The sequence below is a fragment of the Falco cherrug genome, chromosome Z, assembly GCF_023634085.1.
Source record: "Falco cherrug isolate bFalChe1 chromosome Z, bFalChe1.pri, whole genome shotgun sequence".
NCBI classification, from domain to species: Eukaryota; Metazoa; Chordata; class Aves; order Falconiformes; family Falconidae; genus Falco; species Falco cherrug.
Window position 1 is genome coordinate 8,699,811 of NC_073720.1, and position 20,130 is coordinate 8,719,940.

The following is a 20,130-nucleotide window of genomic DNA, read 5'->3' on the forward strand; positions in this document are numbered from 1 at the left end:
CTTTTGTAAAAATAGGAAGTTTTTGACTGAAAATCACACACTGTTCATTTTTAACTTCTTACCCAGAAATTCAGTCCCACAATAGTGGATGGGAAAGTGCACCTGGATGCAAGGAACAATAGTGTTTCTAGTTTACTTTTGTAAGGAAATCTACTTGGGACATAATGTATTTGTGAGTCTATGCAGGAATACATCCAAGTTTAAGAAAAGTAGACTGATAGGTGTTCATAGCTCTGGATAGGGTCTTGGAAAGTTTTTGTTCAATGCTGACCTTTACTACAAACTATTTGTGTGGGTTTGGACAGGTGGTTAAATCTTCTTCCAGACTTTGCATGCCTTGTCTTGTTCCTAAATAATTTATGTTTGAGCCAGGCTCTTAAAGCAAGCTTGTACAATACAATGATGGCTCAACTTAGAGGTTTTTTATTTTTTTGCCAGTGGAGGTTCTTGTTCTTGGGACCTACCTCTCTTCCTTTGTGCTATGCAGAGAGGACCTTTGAGAAGCCTTTACCATCCTTCTCCTGCTGTACTCCCAGCTTACTTTCTCTCTCATGCACACACAAAGAGTATGTGCCTTGTGGTTCTTGGCCCTAAGTAGATAGCAGTCTGTTGATTAAGAAGATTACTTCATCTCTGGCTGCTTGCAGAAGAACTTGATCCTACTTCATGCTATTCCACTGCCTATAGTTAATGAAAAAGTCAAATTGAGAAAGAAGGGTAAGGAGAAAGAAATAGAAAAGACAATACTTGATGCTACTAACATCAATTAGAAGATAGAAGAAACTATTCAAAGTCAAAACATATGGAAAACAGCATCTGGTTATGGGAGCCTGGATGTTAATTGTTCTGACAGCTAAAATTTGTCTCCAGAAATCTCATGAAGCCAGGTGGTATTGCAGAGTTTTTCTCTGGCTCATATTGTGACTCTTGCAAGTTTCTGGAGACTTCCAGTCTCAGGATGATCATCTTGCAGCAGCAGCTGCTGCTTAAAGATTTTCATTTCTGTATCAGCTGGAATCATGAAAGACATTCTTTGTGGGTCTGGATTCGATTTGTAATATAAAAGTCCTAAGGTGGCTTCAGATGCACTTACCTGAACTTAAACTTAACAAAACCCTGTGGAACTTAGGAAAGAGATTATAATGTTTTTCTGTTTACAGTTCTTAAGCACAAGGTGAAAAAAACTTGATCATAAGTAATAGAAAGGTACTGAGGTTGATTTTGAGAGGTGTCTTAAAGGTTCCACTCTGAATCTGAACTTCTTGAATTGGAAAAATGTGGCTTGGCACAATTGTAAGAACAATAACTCTATAGAGAGATATTAAACAGTCTGTTTCTGAATGGGCTAGAAGTTGTTTAATAATAGCTCTTTCCTGCAGTTGTTTCAGTGCCTTCTGCTTTCAACCTTGAGCTGGAAATGTCAGAAGTCTCTATTGACACATGTGCCCTATCTCAGAAGAAAGAATATGAAGCTATTTGGAGCGCATACAAGTTTGCACTTAGAACAGGTTACTTGTATGTTCCCAAGACAAAAGCATAAATAACTGATCATATGATGGTGCTATTAAGAAGATATTCACTGCATGGCCCTGACATTTTTTTTAAGGTTGGAAATACCAACTTTTCTTATGTTTTTAAGTGCAAACAAGTTTCCTGCACACAGAGTTGATGTTATTTTCCAAGAAATATCTGTTCCTCACCCTGGTTAAAAATAATGAGCACTTGAAAAAAAAAAAAAACAACCAACCAAAAAAAACCCAAAGAGCCCTATGCGGATGCAGAAAGTCAAGGCTTGGGAAAAGTTGTATGTGGTAGAACAGTTTAATCTGTTTGGAGATGGTTTTGGTTTAGGTTTACTTTACTGAGATTCAAGGCATTCCAAATGAATGTTGTTTGGCAGTAAAACAACCTCTGGAGACTACTTCAGAATTCTTGAAAAAGTCTCCCCAAAAAGAAGTGGATATAAAAATCAAAACAAAATGAAGAGAGGGAAAAGTTTCTGGAACAACTAAGTGTTTTAGAAAATCTACTGAGGTATTCAGATGCTGCTAACAATAGTAAGAACTTGAAAGGCAGGACCCAGAACAGCAAGTACAGAGTCTAATTAATGCATGTGCTCTAAGTAGGTTTAACCCATAACTGTCTGAAGGCAAGCAGTAGTGCTTCAATAGCAAGATTGTTTTTCATTACATTCCTGACTTTCACCAGTAAATAGCAAGGCGATAACCCCACCTTCCATATTTCTTTCACTTATCATCACCCTGGAAACAAGAAATCTTGAAGATTTAATGACATAGTTTTATAGGGTTTTTTTCTGAGGCTACAATATTAAATGGGTAACACCAATATGTTGACTTTTTCTCTGAAGTAATAGGAAAGTTGGAATGAGCCAGGCTTAGAGGTGATCAGAATTCTGACTTGACGTTTCCTTACTGAGTAGAAGCTGAAACCTACTTACTCTTATCCTTACTTAAGCGTTCCCTAGAGTTTGGCTTTGACTTTTACATCAGTGGTTTAGGTAAACCTAAACTTTAAATTAAAAAAAATGCCATAATTTCTTGATGGATAGGGCCTGAGGGCATGCATGTCTCCTTACAACATGGAGTCCACAGTTAGAGAAGCTGAACTGAGGCTGGTGTGTTTAAAAGTAAGTTTTCTACTGTAATTCAAATCATCAAATATTTTCAGGCCCTGTTAGGCACACCAGCACTCTCTTTGGTAGACAACTACCTTAACAAGTAATCAACATTCATATTTCTCTAATGGGATGTCTATTTATTTATGGTTTACTGTGCATACAGAAATTAGACACTTATTCTGGGAAATAAAATTCTTTAGATGACTAGACTTGCAGAAACTTGAGCAGCCAATCTTGGGTTGACTTGGGCTCAGATGATCAAAAGTATCTCAGAAGTTTCAGGATAAAATTTAAAACTGAAATGTTGGCAGTTATGGGAAAACAGGACCTGGCATATGCTATGTCAAATCAATGGTTCATTCTGTACCTTATCTTGAGTTTACCAGTCCACAGAGGATGGTTCAAAGCAACTTGCAAGGAACCTGTGAGAAACTTATCATTGTGTGAGTCAGAGCCAGAAACTGTTCCCTCATCCTGGGAGTAAAAGGTCTGAGATTTCCAATTCTGCCGTGTGATGGAGGCAAGGTAGCTCTGGAGTTACTGAAGAAAGGGAGATAACCCTTAGGGGTCTGCCAGTGACAGTGCACTCTGCTCTGATGTGTAGAAGCCCTGGGCTTGAGACCTTGTTTCACTGATTCAGATTACAGTCTGGACTACTGACTGTCCTGGAATAAGCTTCTTTTGCTGTAGGATTGCATCAGAAATTGTATTATTGTTATGGTTTAACCCTATCTGGCAACTAAGCACCAACACAGTCACTCACTCACTCCTCCTGTTCCCCCTGGCAGGAGGGGGATGGGAACTGGGGGGACAAGGGTAACTCAAGGGTTGACAGAACAACAATTTAATAAATGAAATAAAATAATAAATAATAACAATAATGATGATGAAAAGGAGAGAGAGATGGAGAGGAATAAAAACCAAAGAGAAGAGGGGTGAAAAATAAACCTAAGTGATGCACAATACAATTGCTCACCACCCACTGACTGATGCCCAGCCAGTTCCTGAGCAGTGATTGGCCTTCTCTGGCCAGCCCTCCCCACCAGTTTACATACTCTATATGATGTTCGATGGTATGGAATATCTCTTTGGCTAGTTCAGGTCAGCTGTCCTCGCTGTGTCCCCTCCCAATTCCCTGTGCCTCTCCAGCCCTCTGGCTGGCAAAGCCTGAGAAACTAAAAAGTCCTTGACTTAGTATGAACATTGGGTAGCAACAATTGCAAACCTCAGTGTATTATCAACATTGTTCTCATACTAAATCTGAAACATAATGTTGTACCAGCCACTGAGAAGAAAAAGTAGCTATTCCCAGCTGACAACAGGACAATCATAGGGCTAAGAAATGATTGTTAACAAAATATTTCATTGAAACTTTCCATGAGAAATTTTGGTCTTTTAAAAACTGGTGTTTTCATTAAAAACCTACTTGTTATAAAAAATCAAGATGAAACTATTGTCTGTGTTTTGTTGAAATGCTTACATACACTAACACATACTCGAGTCCCTTTGCTGTCTGCCTGGACACTGCTAAATGTAATTAAGCCCTGCTTAGTCAAAGGAAGGGCTCTGATTTGAATTTTGCATATCCATGTCTCATTTTGAAATGCATTGTAAGTGAGCTAATATTCTGTAAACATGATTAATTTATGTGTTTTCAGATTTGGACTCTTAAAATTGTTGGTTTTTTTTTTTTAATATTGGTTCATGGGTTTATGTGAGTGTGCCTTATGTATGCTTTTACATACAGTCCCCTATCAAGTTATCTATAGTAGGAAAACAGCAGCATCATAATAGTTAATGGAAGATAACATAAGAGGAGAAAGAAAATTAGCATTCCACACAGCAGGGCATTTCGGATGTTAATCTGCCTTGTAATATAATTGACAGGGAAGCAGATATCTGGGAAGATGTTTATTCCTATCTTTTTCCCTAAACAGTTAGTGTTCAGTAGTTATGCAGCAGGGGAGATGGAGAAAAAGAAAGTTCTCGCCAAGTGAATGTTCTTTACCTGCAAAGACGTTAACTTTCATCAGAAGGTAGTTAATCACTGAGAGAGAAACAGATGAAGAAATTGGATAAAACATTTCCAGTTCCAAAAGTCTTTATTGATTGTGTCCCCCTCAAGAAAATTCAGCTCAATCTCTGAAACCCTCAAGTGATTAAACCTTGGGCAGTCCACTGTAGACAGAGCAAATGAGAATTGTTTCAAAACCAGACATGTAGAGCTAGGATAGTTAAAGTGAAAAAGGGTTCTTTTTTCACTTTGAAATCCTAGCTGGGAGACATCATTCAAGGTGTTGATTTTAAGGAAAGAGTTTTCTTAGGTGTTACAATCTTTCTCTGTGTAACAGATCCCTGAAATCTTGAAGCAAGCAACTGTTATCCTCAGGGGAAAGGCTCTTTTAAATAGAAACCTAGAGCTTGGAAGATGGGGAACAGGTCTCTGGTCCACCACAGGTAACTTGTACAAGCTGATCTAAAAGTTTCAAAGGCAATTAAGCACAGAGAGACTGAAACATCACTAAATGGGATGCTCAGACCTGTGACCAGCTGAGAGCTCCGATTTCCCAGAGATGCAAGCTTTTAGCTCTCAAAGCAGCTCATTTGCAAGACTGTAGCTATTCTTACCAGTACTAACATGTGGTTTAAGGTATACGATATTACTACTTTCCTCCATTTTCTGTATGAAGCATGAAGATCTTGGATAGTTCTGCTTGAACTGCAGTTTGCTTTCTTGAACTCCACAGTGTGCTGCTGGAGTAAAGCCCTTGGCTTCTTTGCCTTGGGTTTTTGGGAACTTAGGTACATTAAAGGTGATAGGGGGGAAAGGTCTACAGTAGGAGAAACTATGAACAGATTCCTTTGTTCGTTCTTGCATAATTATTCATACAAGGGTTTTGAAGAATAGTAATTGTTCACCATTCAGTGTGCTATCCAGGAATCTTAACATAAAACAACATAGGAAGGTCGATTTAGGAAACTCACCATTAAAGTCAATTAATATTATTGTAACTAAAAGCATGAAGCTAATTGACTCAAAGAAGAAAAAAAAAAACCAACCAAACAAACAAACAAAAAAAACCAAAAATCCTGACAGCCCTGTGATAGTTTTATCTTTTCTTGGGCAATGATTCTGATTTTATTTATCCTTACAGGTATCAGAAGGGGTGTAGTCTCAGAAGTTATCAGCTGTCAGCTGAGCTGTGATAACTGGTTGAGTGCATACTCTATAATCATAAATGTATGTGAATCAAAAACTGGTTTAGACCACTTGAACCAACCTGCTCAAAACCTATGGTTACCCTAACTACTCTGGATTATCACCAGTTCAGCTCGAATCACTGTCTGAGCCCAGGATCCTTCTAAGAGAGGCAGTATATTGATTATGGGTCAAATCAGGAACTTTGTTTTATGGCGGTGTAATTGCATAGTTCTGTTGAGTTACATGAGAGCTCTCCCCTTGACTGGATTTACACCCCTGAACTCAGTATCTGCTTTAGCTCTTGGCTTTTGTCCAAGAGTCTTAAAGCACCTAACAAACTTCTAAATTTTCCCTGATAATGCCAAAGAGTAAACACGGGCACAGAAAGATTAAAGGCCCCTTCTCCAAAGCCTGTCAAAGTGTACAAGCATTTTTTCATTAGATTTAGACTGGACCTTTAATACCTTGTTTGGACAGACAAAGAATACCTGGAAATTATCTTAGACAATGCCTCTGGATCTAGATGTTAAAGGCATGCTTTGCATGAGGTTATATAGTTCTAAAATAAAATCATAAGATGCCACCAAAAGACATCATGCAAAGAAAGAGTCATAAGTCACCAAGTGCTTGTTCTTTGATCTAAACAATGGGCAAAGAGGAGAAACTGTGCTGGGATACCTGTGGCTGTCTGCCAGAATAAAAAAAAAAAAAGAAAGAAAGAAGGAAAATTACAGTTATTAATCTGAATATATATAATATAAATATAAATTATATATATATAAATATAGATCTCCAGTGTCCTTCATCTCCCATCACATATAACAAGGATTAATTAAGGTACAGATAATGCATATACTTGAGGTAACTGGGAAATTAGAAGTAGCAGGTGGAATCTAATGCGGTGAACATGCAAACTTCAAGCTAAAAGCCTGCACCAGAGATGGTTGTGCATAGTTCTTACACCTGATGTAGAGAATAGGCCTTTCCAGAGGTTTATTCCTCTCCTGTATGCTAAGTTAAATGAATGCCTTGTCATTGATGGTAGACCCTAAGATAACTAATTTTAAATAGCTAAATTTGAGTTAGATGACCACTGGTTTTTAGCTGGTCAGAGCTACTTGACTGATTTAAAGTGACTGACAGTCACCTGATTCACTGAAGTGATAAACACCAAGATGTCATGAGAAGACTTGTTTTCATTTGTCCCAGGATGAACTGAGTACCGGTGGGGTGAAGTAACATTTTGTTTCTAGAATTATTCTGTTCAGCTCAGACTGTGTCCTCTGACCATTTTTCCTCCCAGGCTTTTGCAAAATCTTCATGAGACTTATTGTGTTGTTGAAGTTTGTGTAAGTGTGATCATTATCCATCTGTATTCCATGCAATTATTATTTACATTATTGAATTCCCTGGAGGTAAAATTAAAATGGAGCTTTTAATTTTTTTTTACCCCTATCTCAAGCTCTTGTTTTTGTTTCCCTTTTCTCTTTAACAGCCTTGTTTCCCAGGAGACTACTTGGTACGTCCTCATGTTTCCAAGACACTGTAGTTCAATAGGTTGAGAGTTAATTGCCAGCTGGGAGTTTCCAGATGTTTATGCACTAGCCCAAAGAGCTGTCCGCTGGTAGCAAATAAACATTTGGAAAGACATAATCCAAACAAAGCATCATTTAGCTGATTGACATATGTCTGGAAAACTTGGTATGTTTGAGAGAAATGGAACTGAAATTAGGAACAGCTAAGAGCAAGTCATTCATTATCAATAATTAGTCAATTAGATTTTTTTGTTCAAATTCAGATATGATTCTCAAGCACTGTACTCCCTCAGTCATTATCACCCACACAAGTAGATGACAGAAATAATGCATAGTCTTCACTCTATCTTTCCTTAAGAGATGTGTTCAGAAATATGCATTATACTGTTGAACATAGGCTGTTCCAGGGGGCTGGATGGTGCGAATGATTGGTAATGGAATATGAAGCTTTTCACACAGAAGTCCAGATACACATCCAGCAAGAAGAGCTGATAGGAAGTGAGCAATCAGGTTGAGCTGCTTAACAGTTTACTAGCAAAATATTTTGGGTTTTTGTTTGGTTCTTCCCCTGTGCTCCCCATACCCCCCACGCCCCCACCCCCCCACCCAGTGAAATGGGTGGTTCTATACACAATCAAAACTGTCAGTGGGGAAAACCGATTGTTCTGAAATTATTTTCCATCTGGGAAATCAAAATTTTAAAAAACACCTTTTCTCACCAGTTTCACTTTTCTCTGTAAAACCCAATATTGCTGCTCCATATGACGTTATTTCAAGACCTGAGTGTTCAGTGCTCTGTTCTTTAAGCAACGTTCTTCGGGAAGCAAGAATCCTTTGGAGGGCTCATATGAATGCACATTGAAAGATGTAGCATAGGAAAAGCAACACCTGAAAGAGGTGCTATAGTTGTAATTACATTAAGCATCACAATACAAAGGATGAATCAAGTATTTTGATGTATCTAAGGGAAGGGGGCGGGGGAAGGCGGGAAAGAAATCTTACTGCCTTTTGTCGCAATGCACAAGGAACTGAAATATGGAAATTCTTGCAGGATGGAATAACAGATATGTATTGTTTCATCACAAGCCATATGTTAATATTTTTGAAAAATTCTACTCTAGCTGATAGTTGATGCTGGGTTAGTGCTTTGTAAAGCAATTTTGTGATAAGCACAAGGAAGACAAAAGAACCCCCATGAACTGGGCTTTTAAGGTTCAGGTTTGAGGCTTATGAACATTAAGCTCTACTTTATTCCAGCTGGCCACTGCTAGGATGGAACTTCTTACTGTCTCTAAGCAATCAGGACACTTACTTAAAGCAAATGAAGTATTATTTTTCCTGAATGAATTACTTCTTACACAACAAGAGTGGGATAGAGTGTAATTCATGTGCATAGAATATTTTTAAGGAGAAAGGAAAAATAAATACCTAAAAAAAAAAAAAAAAAAAAAAAAAGAAATTGTCCCTGAAAAACATGTTTTTTTCTTTGTCTGACCGTATGAGAGACCAGATTATTTCTTTTCAGTTTATAAGTCTTTTTACCCTTAACACCCTCTTTGGGAAATTGGAGATGTTTGGATGCCTTCTAGTAAGTACTGTTTCTTGGAGTTTGGTAGTTCTACTACTTTTACAAACATGTTTGGAGAGGACTTAACAGAGGTTTCTCCCTGATGAGAACTTCCACCCTCAAACTCCACCCCCCACCCCCACCCCCCTTCACATGGATCTCGGACAGAAACTTTGATCCTTCAAAGAGGAGCAGTCTCCTGTCTATTCAGTTTGAATTACAGTCATGATATGGTAGGAGTTGCAGGACACTGTTACCCTGAACTGTTGTCATGACCATCACAATAAGGAGAAAAATATAGCTATCATTATGGGAGCTTTACACTGCATAGTTTATCTCTATAACAGTGCACTATGATGTGCCTAATTAGACTGTATCAGCTGCTCCACGTCTGCTACTAAAGGGAGACTTTCTTATTGTGTCTAGTCAAGAGAGAGCTCTCAGCCTGTGATTTAACACTGAAATTAAATTTAAGCATAGTTTCCCATTTGATTAGCAGGCTATGGCTGACTTTTAAGGATCCTTTTCAACCCATTAGTTCTACTAGCTGTAAACTCTCTGCCACAGTTTCTTCCTCTTCTCTGGTAGATGCAGACTAACTCGAAACTCATCCATTTAAAGTTAGAGGGGAATGAATCCAAATAATTCCAATTAGAGTATGCAAACTTTTGCTGCTGTTCAGTCTGCTTCCTTAATTGTCAACTTCCACTTCTGAGTCTCAATTATTGAGACATAATAAACGTGGTTGGCTTGAATAAACTGAAAGGAACAAGACCTTCAGAAAGCAATATAGAGTAAGAAATAGGGCAAAAATAAGGGTTGGGTTTTTTCCACACCAAATTGGAACATTCATCCAGATCCAGCTTGTAGCTTCATTGTGTGAAGAGTAGGGTGACTTCCACAAAACAATTTTTAAGAAAAAAAAAAAAAAAAGTACACGCACACACACATATTTTTATATATATATATGTATGTTTGTTTATAGAAAAAAAAATCTCCCTAGTCTCTTGGCCATACTAATATATTTAAAGCATTATAAAGAAGAGAAGAATGAGCATATATTTCTTCAGTAATATTGTTTAAGGAACCAACCTTGATAAAGCAGTGAACATTGTATGAACAAAAAGTTCATAGTGGTGATCAGAGATGAAAAAAAGTTCATAGTCTACTGTGTGCTTACCTGTTGCATACTTCTTATATGCATGAGGAAAAGGTGGGTGGGTCAAGGTGAGGTTGTGGGACACATTTGTTTCTTTGGCAGTCTCTCTGTACTTGTGTTGTTCTTGGAATATGCCCACAGTTTGATGGACATGCTCCCTAAACCCTGAAAGATCTGATACCTCCATTTCAAGGAGCTGGCGAGGTTGCAGACATTCTGTAGTAACTAAAGAGAAAATGTCCTCTGCATAACAAGCATTTCTTTTGCTGCAGGAACTGGCAGGTTTTCAGTATACTGCAGTAAGAAGGAATAGTCTGATCACATCATACACACACACAACCGGTGTAAGACATAGCAACCGATCAGTTTTATCAGAAGGCAAGCGTGGATGTGGGGAGAGAAATGTTTTTTCTCTGCCCTACCATGAGAGGTCTTTAGCCTTTGCAGTTTATAAGACAACTTTTTTTAAAGAATCAGGAAAGTGATCCACTAGAGCATCTCTGAAGTTCTAATGTTCTGTAAAGCGACATGGATGTTTTGCACTGATTGACTGGGCTTTGCTGTGATTGTCTGTATGAATGGTTGGAAGCCAATGAGCCCTTGCAGCAGCAAGTGCAGTGAAGTGGCTTTCTGGTGTGATGCAAACAGGGAGACTACTTGTAGATGCAAGTCAGGCTAAACAATAGGTGTTGTCCTCTGCAGTGGGAAGTCCTAAGTCCTTGTATGCCTTTAAATTAAACACTGGGTACAAAAGAAGGGCATGAGACCTTCAGCGTGATGTGGCAGTTATGTGGCTTATTCCCAGTGGTGCTGCTGGAGCAGCAATGGGATCTCATTACCCCACCTTGCCACCATGTGAGTTCTTTGGGATCCCTAACCCTGTACAACCCTCTGTTTCCAATGGTTAAACATGTATTCAAACAAGAGTAAGCACTCATGGCCACACTGTTGCTCACTTCATCAGGGCTCAGAGGAAGTGATGATAGTTTCATTTCTTGACTCTTTACTACTGACCTACTAAGGAGATATTTTTATTATTGATTTACTGGGAATGAGGTGATGACAAGAATGTGGTTTGCTCTGTGTCTCAATTTTAAGCAGATCCTCTTTGAAACATTGCTCTTACTGAGGTTTTGCCTTTTGTTTACAGGCTGTGCCTTCTTAACATACTGCGAAAGGGAGTCTGCTCTAAAGGCCCAGAGTGCACTGCATGAACAGAAGACACTTCCAGGGGTGAGTCCAAATTGATAACTTTTTTTTTGCTATTATTTTTTTTATTTACAACTATAAAGGGTTGTATATGGAGTTCTTGTCTTGGGTTTGGAACACTAATGTCTCCGGTTACTTGCATGATTCACTATTTGCATTGTGCTAATAAAATCAACTGAACTATCCAAACAGTTTCCATGCAAAAAATGAAAACATCTCTGCTCTTACTGGGAGTCAGAAAGCAGTACTTAACTGGTTATGGGCTCGATTCTATCAGATTTACTCAGCTGAGGGAAGGTTTTAGGGTTCTGACTACTACAATGAAATATTAGAAATGTTTACCAGGTGTTACGTCTTACTATATTTTTCCTCTGAAGCAAGGTGTGGCAGCAAGAAATCAAGAAACAGATCACATTATTGAGTTATTACAGAATGAAAACATATTCCTGATGACAAAGTGGTTTGACTCAGTTACTTTAGTATTCAGGCAGCTGTAGCAGATTGGAAAGGCGGTGAGACAAGGAGAAAAGAGAGAGAGGAGAGACGAACACAAGATAATGAGGAAAATTATTCACATGAGCAAGATCTAAGGTTCAGACAACACAAGCAGAACAAAAATTAGAATCAGCATTATGTGGGGAAGACCTGCCCTGCTGGGATGGCTTTCCAGTTTAGCAGTAACCGGGAGGAGGGAGAAAGAAAGAGACTATTTAGATTCAGCCAGGGTACATGGATTCGAAACAGCTGAGTACAGTACTCCTGTGGCTAGAATAGGGCTGGTTTCACAATGACACAAAAGTCAGTGATCAAATAATTAAAAGTGGGATCCTGAGGACTCCAGGTTGCATCTGAACTGAGAGGAAATTGAACCCAAAGTCTGCCTTTATTAGTTGGTGTTGAATGACTGAGTCCTGCATACCCATAACCTACCTTTCCACAAAACAAGATACATCAGTTGCTCTGTGTGGTTGATGGAAGTGTTGATTCTGCTCTGCTTGTTTCCATCATCCCAGGTCTATTTACCTATCTTTATGCCACCTTTCCAGTATGAAGATGCCCATGCACTTGCTCATCTACATCTATCTTTGCTTTAAAGGCCATACCTTATGTAAATATATAAATACTTCATTCCCTAAAAATAAATTTCTGTCAGCTGACAACTCCCTCTGAATTACTTTTTTTCTAGACACTTGTTTAGCTACAGATTGAAAGTAGCATAAGTTTTGGTGGGATTTCAGTTTGGGGTTTTTCTTTCCCCGCCTTCCCCCACCCGGCTTCTGACAGGTGATGTTTTCTTTTTACTTATCTCTCCTCTGATAGAACTGGATGTAAAAGAAATGAAAATATTTTGAATAAGGATGTTTCAGGTAACCTTTTACCTGAGATTTTCTGAAATATGCTTGAAATTCAAAATCAAAACTAGAAACATGCTTGTGATGAATAAGGTGGTGTGTATTTTAAAAATACTATCTGGAATTCCAGTTGTTTTCACTGAGACTGCTGGCTCTCCTCATTAGGAACCAGACCACTCACATGTGGAGCTCATATCTTCTTTATAGGGTTAAAATCTCACCCTGAAGTTGTATTATGCAAATATCTTCAAGAAGACAGTGGGTCAGTGAGTGAGGGCTCAGAACTGGGGAGGGAGGGCAAGTGATGATATGTCCACAGTTCTGAATTTCATTCTGTGTCTTAGAGATTTCATATCACAAAACTCTTAAAGTCGAAACTGTTGTTGGACAGTGGAAAAATTCAACCAGCTTTTGCATTAGGATCAAGACTTCCTTCAGAGGTTATGCTGACTGATTCCAGACTACAGGCAAAACACTTCTTCCTTGGTTTATGTAATTTCCATCACATATAGCCCATACTAAGCATGATGACTTCAGAAAGCTTTTTTGTTTTGTTTTACACTTAGAGGTGACACATCAGGATCTGATTGAATTGAGAATAGTGAATCCTCTGTCTAAAATAGCAACCAGGTTTTTGAGAGTTCTGAGCACTGATTTCTGCCATCCCTTCCATTTCCAGTTCTCTTTGTCTCAGGATAAAGGTTTACTTTCCACCAGCAAACCCTCTGCATACAGCTTTCTGCCAAGTTTCTAAAATCATCTTCTGAATGATCTCACTGTAGTTTATTTAAGGAAACCAGTCTTGTCTCTTGATAAACTATCGTGCCTGGATCTGTTTTATGGTTTCTGTGTGAGTAGCAAAGAATTATTTATGACTTACCTGACTGTTCTTGATAACATGCACCAACAATATCAAGCATAGTTCATCACCATAAAATAAAAAGCACTTGTAAGGTCAGGGGTCTAAGTCCTCATTCACATGAGTTCACAAATGACACATATATAACACCTTCTCTTGACCCTCTGCTGTCTGTGACATAAACAGCAGTACTTAGGAGGTATCAAAAATAATTAACAAGTCTGCTATAACAAAAAAAGAAAATAGTACTACAGTGATCTGTTGAATCAAGACACTTCTTTCCCATCCCCCAGAAAACTGTATTTGCCTGCTCTTGCAATACTGCTGTGGTTTTTGTACTATAAAACAGAGAACTGAGTCATTTTTAATAGTATGCACATGAATGTTAATGTATGGAAATAGTGAGGCATGAGGACTTTGTGTCCAGATTTCAGACGCCTTGCTCTTAGCTATGTATCACTTTGTTTTTAGTGGAGTGGCTACATGCACATATTTTACAGTAATTACTTTCTGGATGTGCTTTGTAAGATGACAGAAATATGTTTCACATATTTCTATGTTATATGTGGGACATAAAGTCATCTTGTCGAATAATCAAAAGACTTCCAAGCAGGTATGTGTTGATTAATAAAGTCTTTACAGCACTTTGTTTTGGGGCGGGAAGGAATCATGATAGATATTTTGAAGCAATGAGAATGGAATGTAAACCATAAAATTATTAGTTGAATACTCTTTATCTAAATGAATTAGGCTGTTTTGGGCAGTTGGAAATTGTCTTGCCTAAAATGGAAGGTTAACGTAGCAGGGTGTGTGTGTGTGTGTAAAGAGCGCTTTGCAAGTGTCAGGCAATTCAGATTTTAGTGTTTACTTGTGATTGTTTATTTTACATATAATAGAGTAGCTGGATGATGAAGTATATGAGTTCTTTAATAATTTATAGAAATGCTTTGATGTTGCAGTAATTACATTAAAGGTCACATATCAAAGGTAATTTGGTTGAGCAGCTGTGATGGTTTCTCAGAAGCAATCAATATTGCTGTCCGTGGTGATGATTTCACCAAGGGGACTGCCAGATTAAAGGAGGCTTATTACCAGACAGACAGACACGGGGGAAATCAAGAACAGATTGGAGAGATGCACTATTCTCTTTCCCCACCTATAATTAACATTGTTCACCATAATCTGTGCTAATCCTTCATAGTGGGAAACCACTTTCTTTCTTTTTTGTTTTCCCTCCAACTTTATAAAAAGCAAGTTAGGCAAGGAAGACTAATTTTGGGGGACCAGGAGAGAAAGTAGAGAAAGTAAAAGTTGGTTCACCCTTGGGATTTCTGATTCTGATATCTCTCTCAATGATAAAATCAAACCCATGGCCCATGGTCTTGGGGAAAGCATGGGAAGGGGAGGAAGTGACCTAGACAATGACAGTGCAGGGGATGTGAGAATTATCTGCCTGCACATTTGGTATAATATTATCTATTTGCCCCACAAAGCTCCACAGGAAATGAAATCAGGGAAATAAAATTATGTTTTAAGTGTAGTCATTTTGATTACAAATTATAGTGAAGTCAACTTTTTCTCCCCTTTCTTTTTTCTTTCTGAAGCGAATGGCAGAGGATAATGCTGAGAAATGTAATTATGCTATCAAGATCTACTTTTATTTATAGCACAAATAAACTGAGCTCATGTATGATAAGCACAGCAGCATTTTTCTCCTTTGCTTCTTTGTGGCTCTCTCAGGCAATGGGAGTGAATAGTCCATGTATATTTGGTTGGAGACACTGCCTCTTTGCATAATGCTAAAACCTCCCTGTAAGACTTGCAAAGAAAAACTATAAAATTAAGTAGCTAAGAATCTGTTAACCTCAGCAATCTGCGGGGCTTATTTGGGCTAGGAGGCAGACTGGGCTTTCTTACTGTATTTCTTGCTCTAGAAAGGGAGAGTGGTAATATTGGTATGCTGAATTTCTCAGTCCATAACATAATTAGTTTTTTTCCTAACTTTTCTCATACCCTTTGTCTCTTCTGCCATCTAGAAAAAAATGCATTGTATTATTTATCATATGCAAAAATATGCAACTTTAACATTAGAAGACAGGTGAGCTTATAAAACTTATATTAAACTCAGCTTTAAACAAATAAAAGCCCCTCTCTAATGAAACTGAATCTGTGCTTAGTTGTTGTTTTTCTTTTTTTAAAAAAAAAAAGAAATGTTTTTCTATGTTGTTAGCCTTATCCAGCTCAGACTCTTCTGTATATGTGAGGAAACCTGAGTATGGCGAGGATGTGAGAGGCTGTCTTGCGAAATCTAGCCCATTTGAGTCCTTGTAATAAGGCTTACATGAGACATGAGTGTCATCTGGATGTTAGAAGCCCTGCACATATAACATGGATTTCACTGTTCAAGCAGACCTTGCTGTAATTTTGCAGTCTTACTGTCTTTTTTAGTGTTTCAAAGCTTTTTTCCAAAAACTTGTTAGAAAACCATTAAACCACATCTCACCCTGCACACTGCATTATGCAAAAAATGGTACTACAGTCCCACACCTTCCCATTTCAAAAGTTTTTTTCGACCAATGTAAATTGCAATTTGGTCAGCAGTGCCAGGCTGGATGGGTTCCATTGATTAAAGTAGCCTGCTGAACACACAGCCTGCTCACCATGCCCTTTAGATTTTGAAAGAAAACACATTTAATTGTTCCCTTGGGAGAAACATGTCTGTTTTCTGAAGTTAAAAATGAAGATGAAAAGGAATAAAACCAGAGCTGAGGTGAGAGACTTGCAAAAAACAGTCCTGCAGAAATTCTCCAATGCTTTAAAATCTTGGAGTGTCAATGCCATGGTTAAAATAGTTATTATTTTTTTACCCCTTCTTTCCTCCTGGCTGACCAGCCAGTAAAAGGACGTTCAGATCTTGCTTTGGGGAAAGGAGGGGGATAAGAAAGAGAGAGGAAACTATATGCACTTCCCATTTGCTAAAAACCTCTGTAGTTTGACAGTGCTGTTCTGTTCACCAGATGAGATGAAACACCTGGGTCCTATCTGCTTGGTAAACATTGAAGTTCCATTTCACTAGTTAAAGATTGGCTTCTGTATCCCTATACAGCAGCCTCTAGAATACAAAGTAAACTATCTCTCTGCCACCCAGTCCAAAGAGCTTTGGAGGAAAAGGATACAGAGCAAGCATTCTGACAGAACCGGTGTGTTGGATGCATGCTGTTATCTCAGCTGAGACTGGGGTATTCATCACATTTGTGGTGGCTAGCTAAGATCAGCTTGATATGCAAAATGGGAACAAGGCTTCTCAGTTGTGTTTGAGACTTGGCAGACATTGGAAAATGGTGTGCAAAAAATAAGTTATAAAGGTAATATTGTCTTGTGTTTCTGCTTTGACACCTTTTGGCTCTCAAAGGACAATTTCCAAGTTATTCAACAAAAGCTTTTGCTGGACCTTCATTTGCTTTATGTGTTATTCAATGACAACTTTTCTCTCTGACGTGTCTGGCATAGGAGGATCAATCTAATTTTATGTACAACTGTAAAGATGAATGATAAGTAGAAAGGATTCAGGCAAGTACAAGCTGAATAAATTATAAAGGGCAAATGATGACAGCACTGGGGGTCCCAAGAGACAGTGATATGATAACAGAAACTAAAGACGAATTTATGATGGATGTAGTTAGCATGTACTGAGGCTGTTAATTCTTCAAGGTAGTTTTACAACTTCTTGTGATTGAAGCAATCAAAGTATTTCATTTTAAAGAGATGCTGTATATTTTCACTTGTCTATTCTGCATATTTGTATGTATGGCCTAATTTATATGCATAGCAGTAAACTCCCATAGGCTAGTCAAGCTTACCTCCCATCAAAGAGCCCCTGTTCTCCAAGCCATAATGCCACTGTTTATGCATAAATAAATAGATAATGTGTAACAATTTGAGGGCAAACCTGGATCTCAGGGGGGGAAAAAAAAGTTTCCATTTTCATAGAACACAGCAATCAAATCTTTTCAGATCCTGCAAGTAGCTGAGCACCTTCAGCTACCTTCAAAGCCAAGCCTAGGGATTGAGTTAGCTCACAGATCCCTGATGAAAAATTATATATAACAAGCTTCAGGTAGGTCAAATTTTGGGCTTAAGCTACTTTAAGAGCAGCTGATGCAGCATCATAAAGTTAGAAGCAAATCTGATCTCAGAGCAGTTCTTGATTGCATTTCATTCATACTCTTATTTCTATCTCTTGTTCCTTATTATTAAGGATATTTGCATGAAAATGATCTTTTTTTCCTTCCTCTGAAGGGTTGTCTCTTGTCTGTGAGTAATGCTTACTCTGGCCTACATTTGTGAATGCCATGGGCTTGATTCTGACTTCATTTACACAAGTGTAAATCAGCAGTCATCTGATTGAGGTCAAGGGATTTATATGGCGTAGGAAAGAGCAGAGTCAGCTATATTTGTCACTGCCGAAATGATGTCATCGTGAACAGTACCATAGCTCTAAATGAGGAAACATATTTCTACCAAGAATCTTTGCATCTGAATATCTGATCTCACAAAATGCTGAGCATCCCTGACACCTGCTGGTCCATTCAGTAGCTCCCATGGGGTTTTTACTAGAGAGAGATCCCAGCTTCAAGCTATAGGAATTAAAGATGGTTGGTGTCTTGGTGTTTCAACAGTGTTAGCCATTAGATGCTAACAAACCCTAAACATGGGTTTCCAGTTGCATCACCCTACTGATCTGAGTGATGATGGGATACACCCAGGAATAACTTGCAAGCCATAAACCTACACTTCTTGTCCCATGTTCTCAGTCGCAGAGCGACAGAGGTAGAGAAGAACAGGCATGCTTTAACAATCAATTTACTTTTCATTTTTTTGGTCATATGGATGATATTGTGAGACATTACCTAGTCCAGGGGTCATTGTTCACAGGATAACCTTTCCATAAACACCCGCTTCCCGTATTTGCACTATACAGTAATGGAGAAGAATGTGCTGACTGTAATCTGTAATGCAAGGCCAATGCAAGCTTTCAGTAATGCACTTAGATGAAAATGCTGTACAATTATGTGATTTTGACTTCCACCTCTGGCAATATGCCCACCTAAACTATAGGTTTACCAGTGGCAGTTGTACTTCTCATAGCTTACATTGGTGTAAGCTGTCTGCCCCGTGTTTCTTCATGCAGTGCATGTATGTCTTTAAATCCTTCAGATACTTGGTGAGACGAAAATAATATATATATATTTTTTTTTAAGTAGAAAAGGTTGAAGACTATACACAAGAGTGATGGATCAGGTAAGTATGTCTGCCTCCAAAATTATTATCATCGAAACTCGAAGAAGTGTGTCTTGGTCTAGTTAAATTTAAATAGCACATATAATAGCAATATAAACACGAAACCACAGATATGAATGCTGTGGAGCCACTACATTCCATTACTGTAATTCCTGTGAGATGATTACACAATAAGGACTTGAATCTTGCCTGAAATGTTATTTCTGTTAGTGCTACTCATGCCATGTGTGTTAGGAACATCAATGCATGTTGAAAACAGACTTTCAGTTGCAGCATAGACAGACTGCAAGCCTTACCATGTGAAATCCAACCACTGGCTGCAGATGTTTTCAAAAAGCTGTGTAACCTATATTAAACAGCCTGAGAGCATGATTCATGCATTAAGCTTAAAACTGTGCTTAAAGTTAAGAACACGTTTTAAAGAACTAGCTGAGCTGGAATGCTTTTGGGAGTGACAAAAACTGTCCCATCTCTCCACTTATGGATAACTTTTGATAGGACTTGACATGATATAACCCATTTAGCTACTGTGCTTTACTTCTGCTAAGCTCTTACTTTGGCAGGGAAAAAGTGGTGGGGAATGACTGACCATGAGATTGCCCTATCAGTTCAGGCAAGTAGGTATCTGAAGTGATTTTGCTCTGTTGAGAAGCTGCAGTGAGAGACTTACAGCGGCACTGCATGTATGAGTTTCTGCACTTGGCAGGTTCCCAGCAATGTCAAATGTCTCTGATTAGTTTCTGTAAGTACAAGGACAAAATTAAGCCTAACCTATTTTTCAAAGAAGAAATGTGCATTTCCCATTTTTCTCTTTAATGGGGACTTATTATATCTTGTTTCTTATACTTTTTCTCCCCTCTCCTTCCCATCATGTCACCCCTTTAAAATAAAAATATACTGAAAGAAAAAATCTTCTTAAAATTTCCTTTTAAAAACATGTACCTTCAGATTTCTATGAGTTCTGCACCATATTTTGACCTTGGTCTGCATACATTTTCAGCACCAAATGAATCCTATGGTTCTAGAATGAAGCTGTTCCTTTCCCCTTAGGAATGGTAAACAACAATCCTCAAAGCCTCTGCTACTTTCTAATGCATATTTTCTTTGGCATGTTGCAAAAAACAACTGTTTTGATCACTGGCTTTGTAGGCTGGTTTTGGCAAAGCAAGTCTTGAAGTCTTGTCCAGCTATATCTAATCCATTCCAAGCTCAGGTTGCTCCTTCAAACAGATGGAATGAATTTATTTTTCTCTTGTTCTGTGAATGGTTCAGACATTTTGATGCTACTATAGTGACTTTGCGTGGTAA

The 20,130-nt window shown here is 38.3% G+C and overlaps 1 protein-coding gene across 9 annotated transcripts in view; it reads left to right on the forward strand.

Moving 5' to 3' along the window:
• CELF4 (CUGBP Elav-like family member 4) overlaps nucleotides 1-20,130 on the forward strand; it is a 723,613-nt gene that overhangs the window by 81,880 nt on the left and 621,603 nt on the right. For all 9 annotated transcript variants that reach the window (XM_005436852.3, XM_027801973.2, XM_014278066.3 and 6 more), the window contains exon 2: nucleotides 11,252-11,334. In XM_005436852.3, the coding sequence (XP_005436909.2) occupies nucleotides 11,252-11,334 (83 nt within the window). The remainder of the gene's footprint in view (nucleotides 1-11,251; nucleotides 11,335-20,130) is intronic.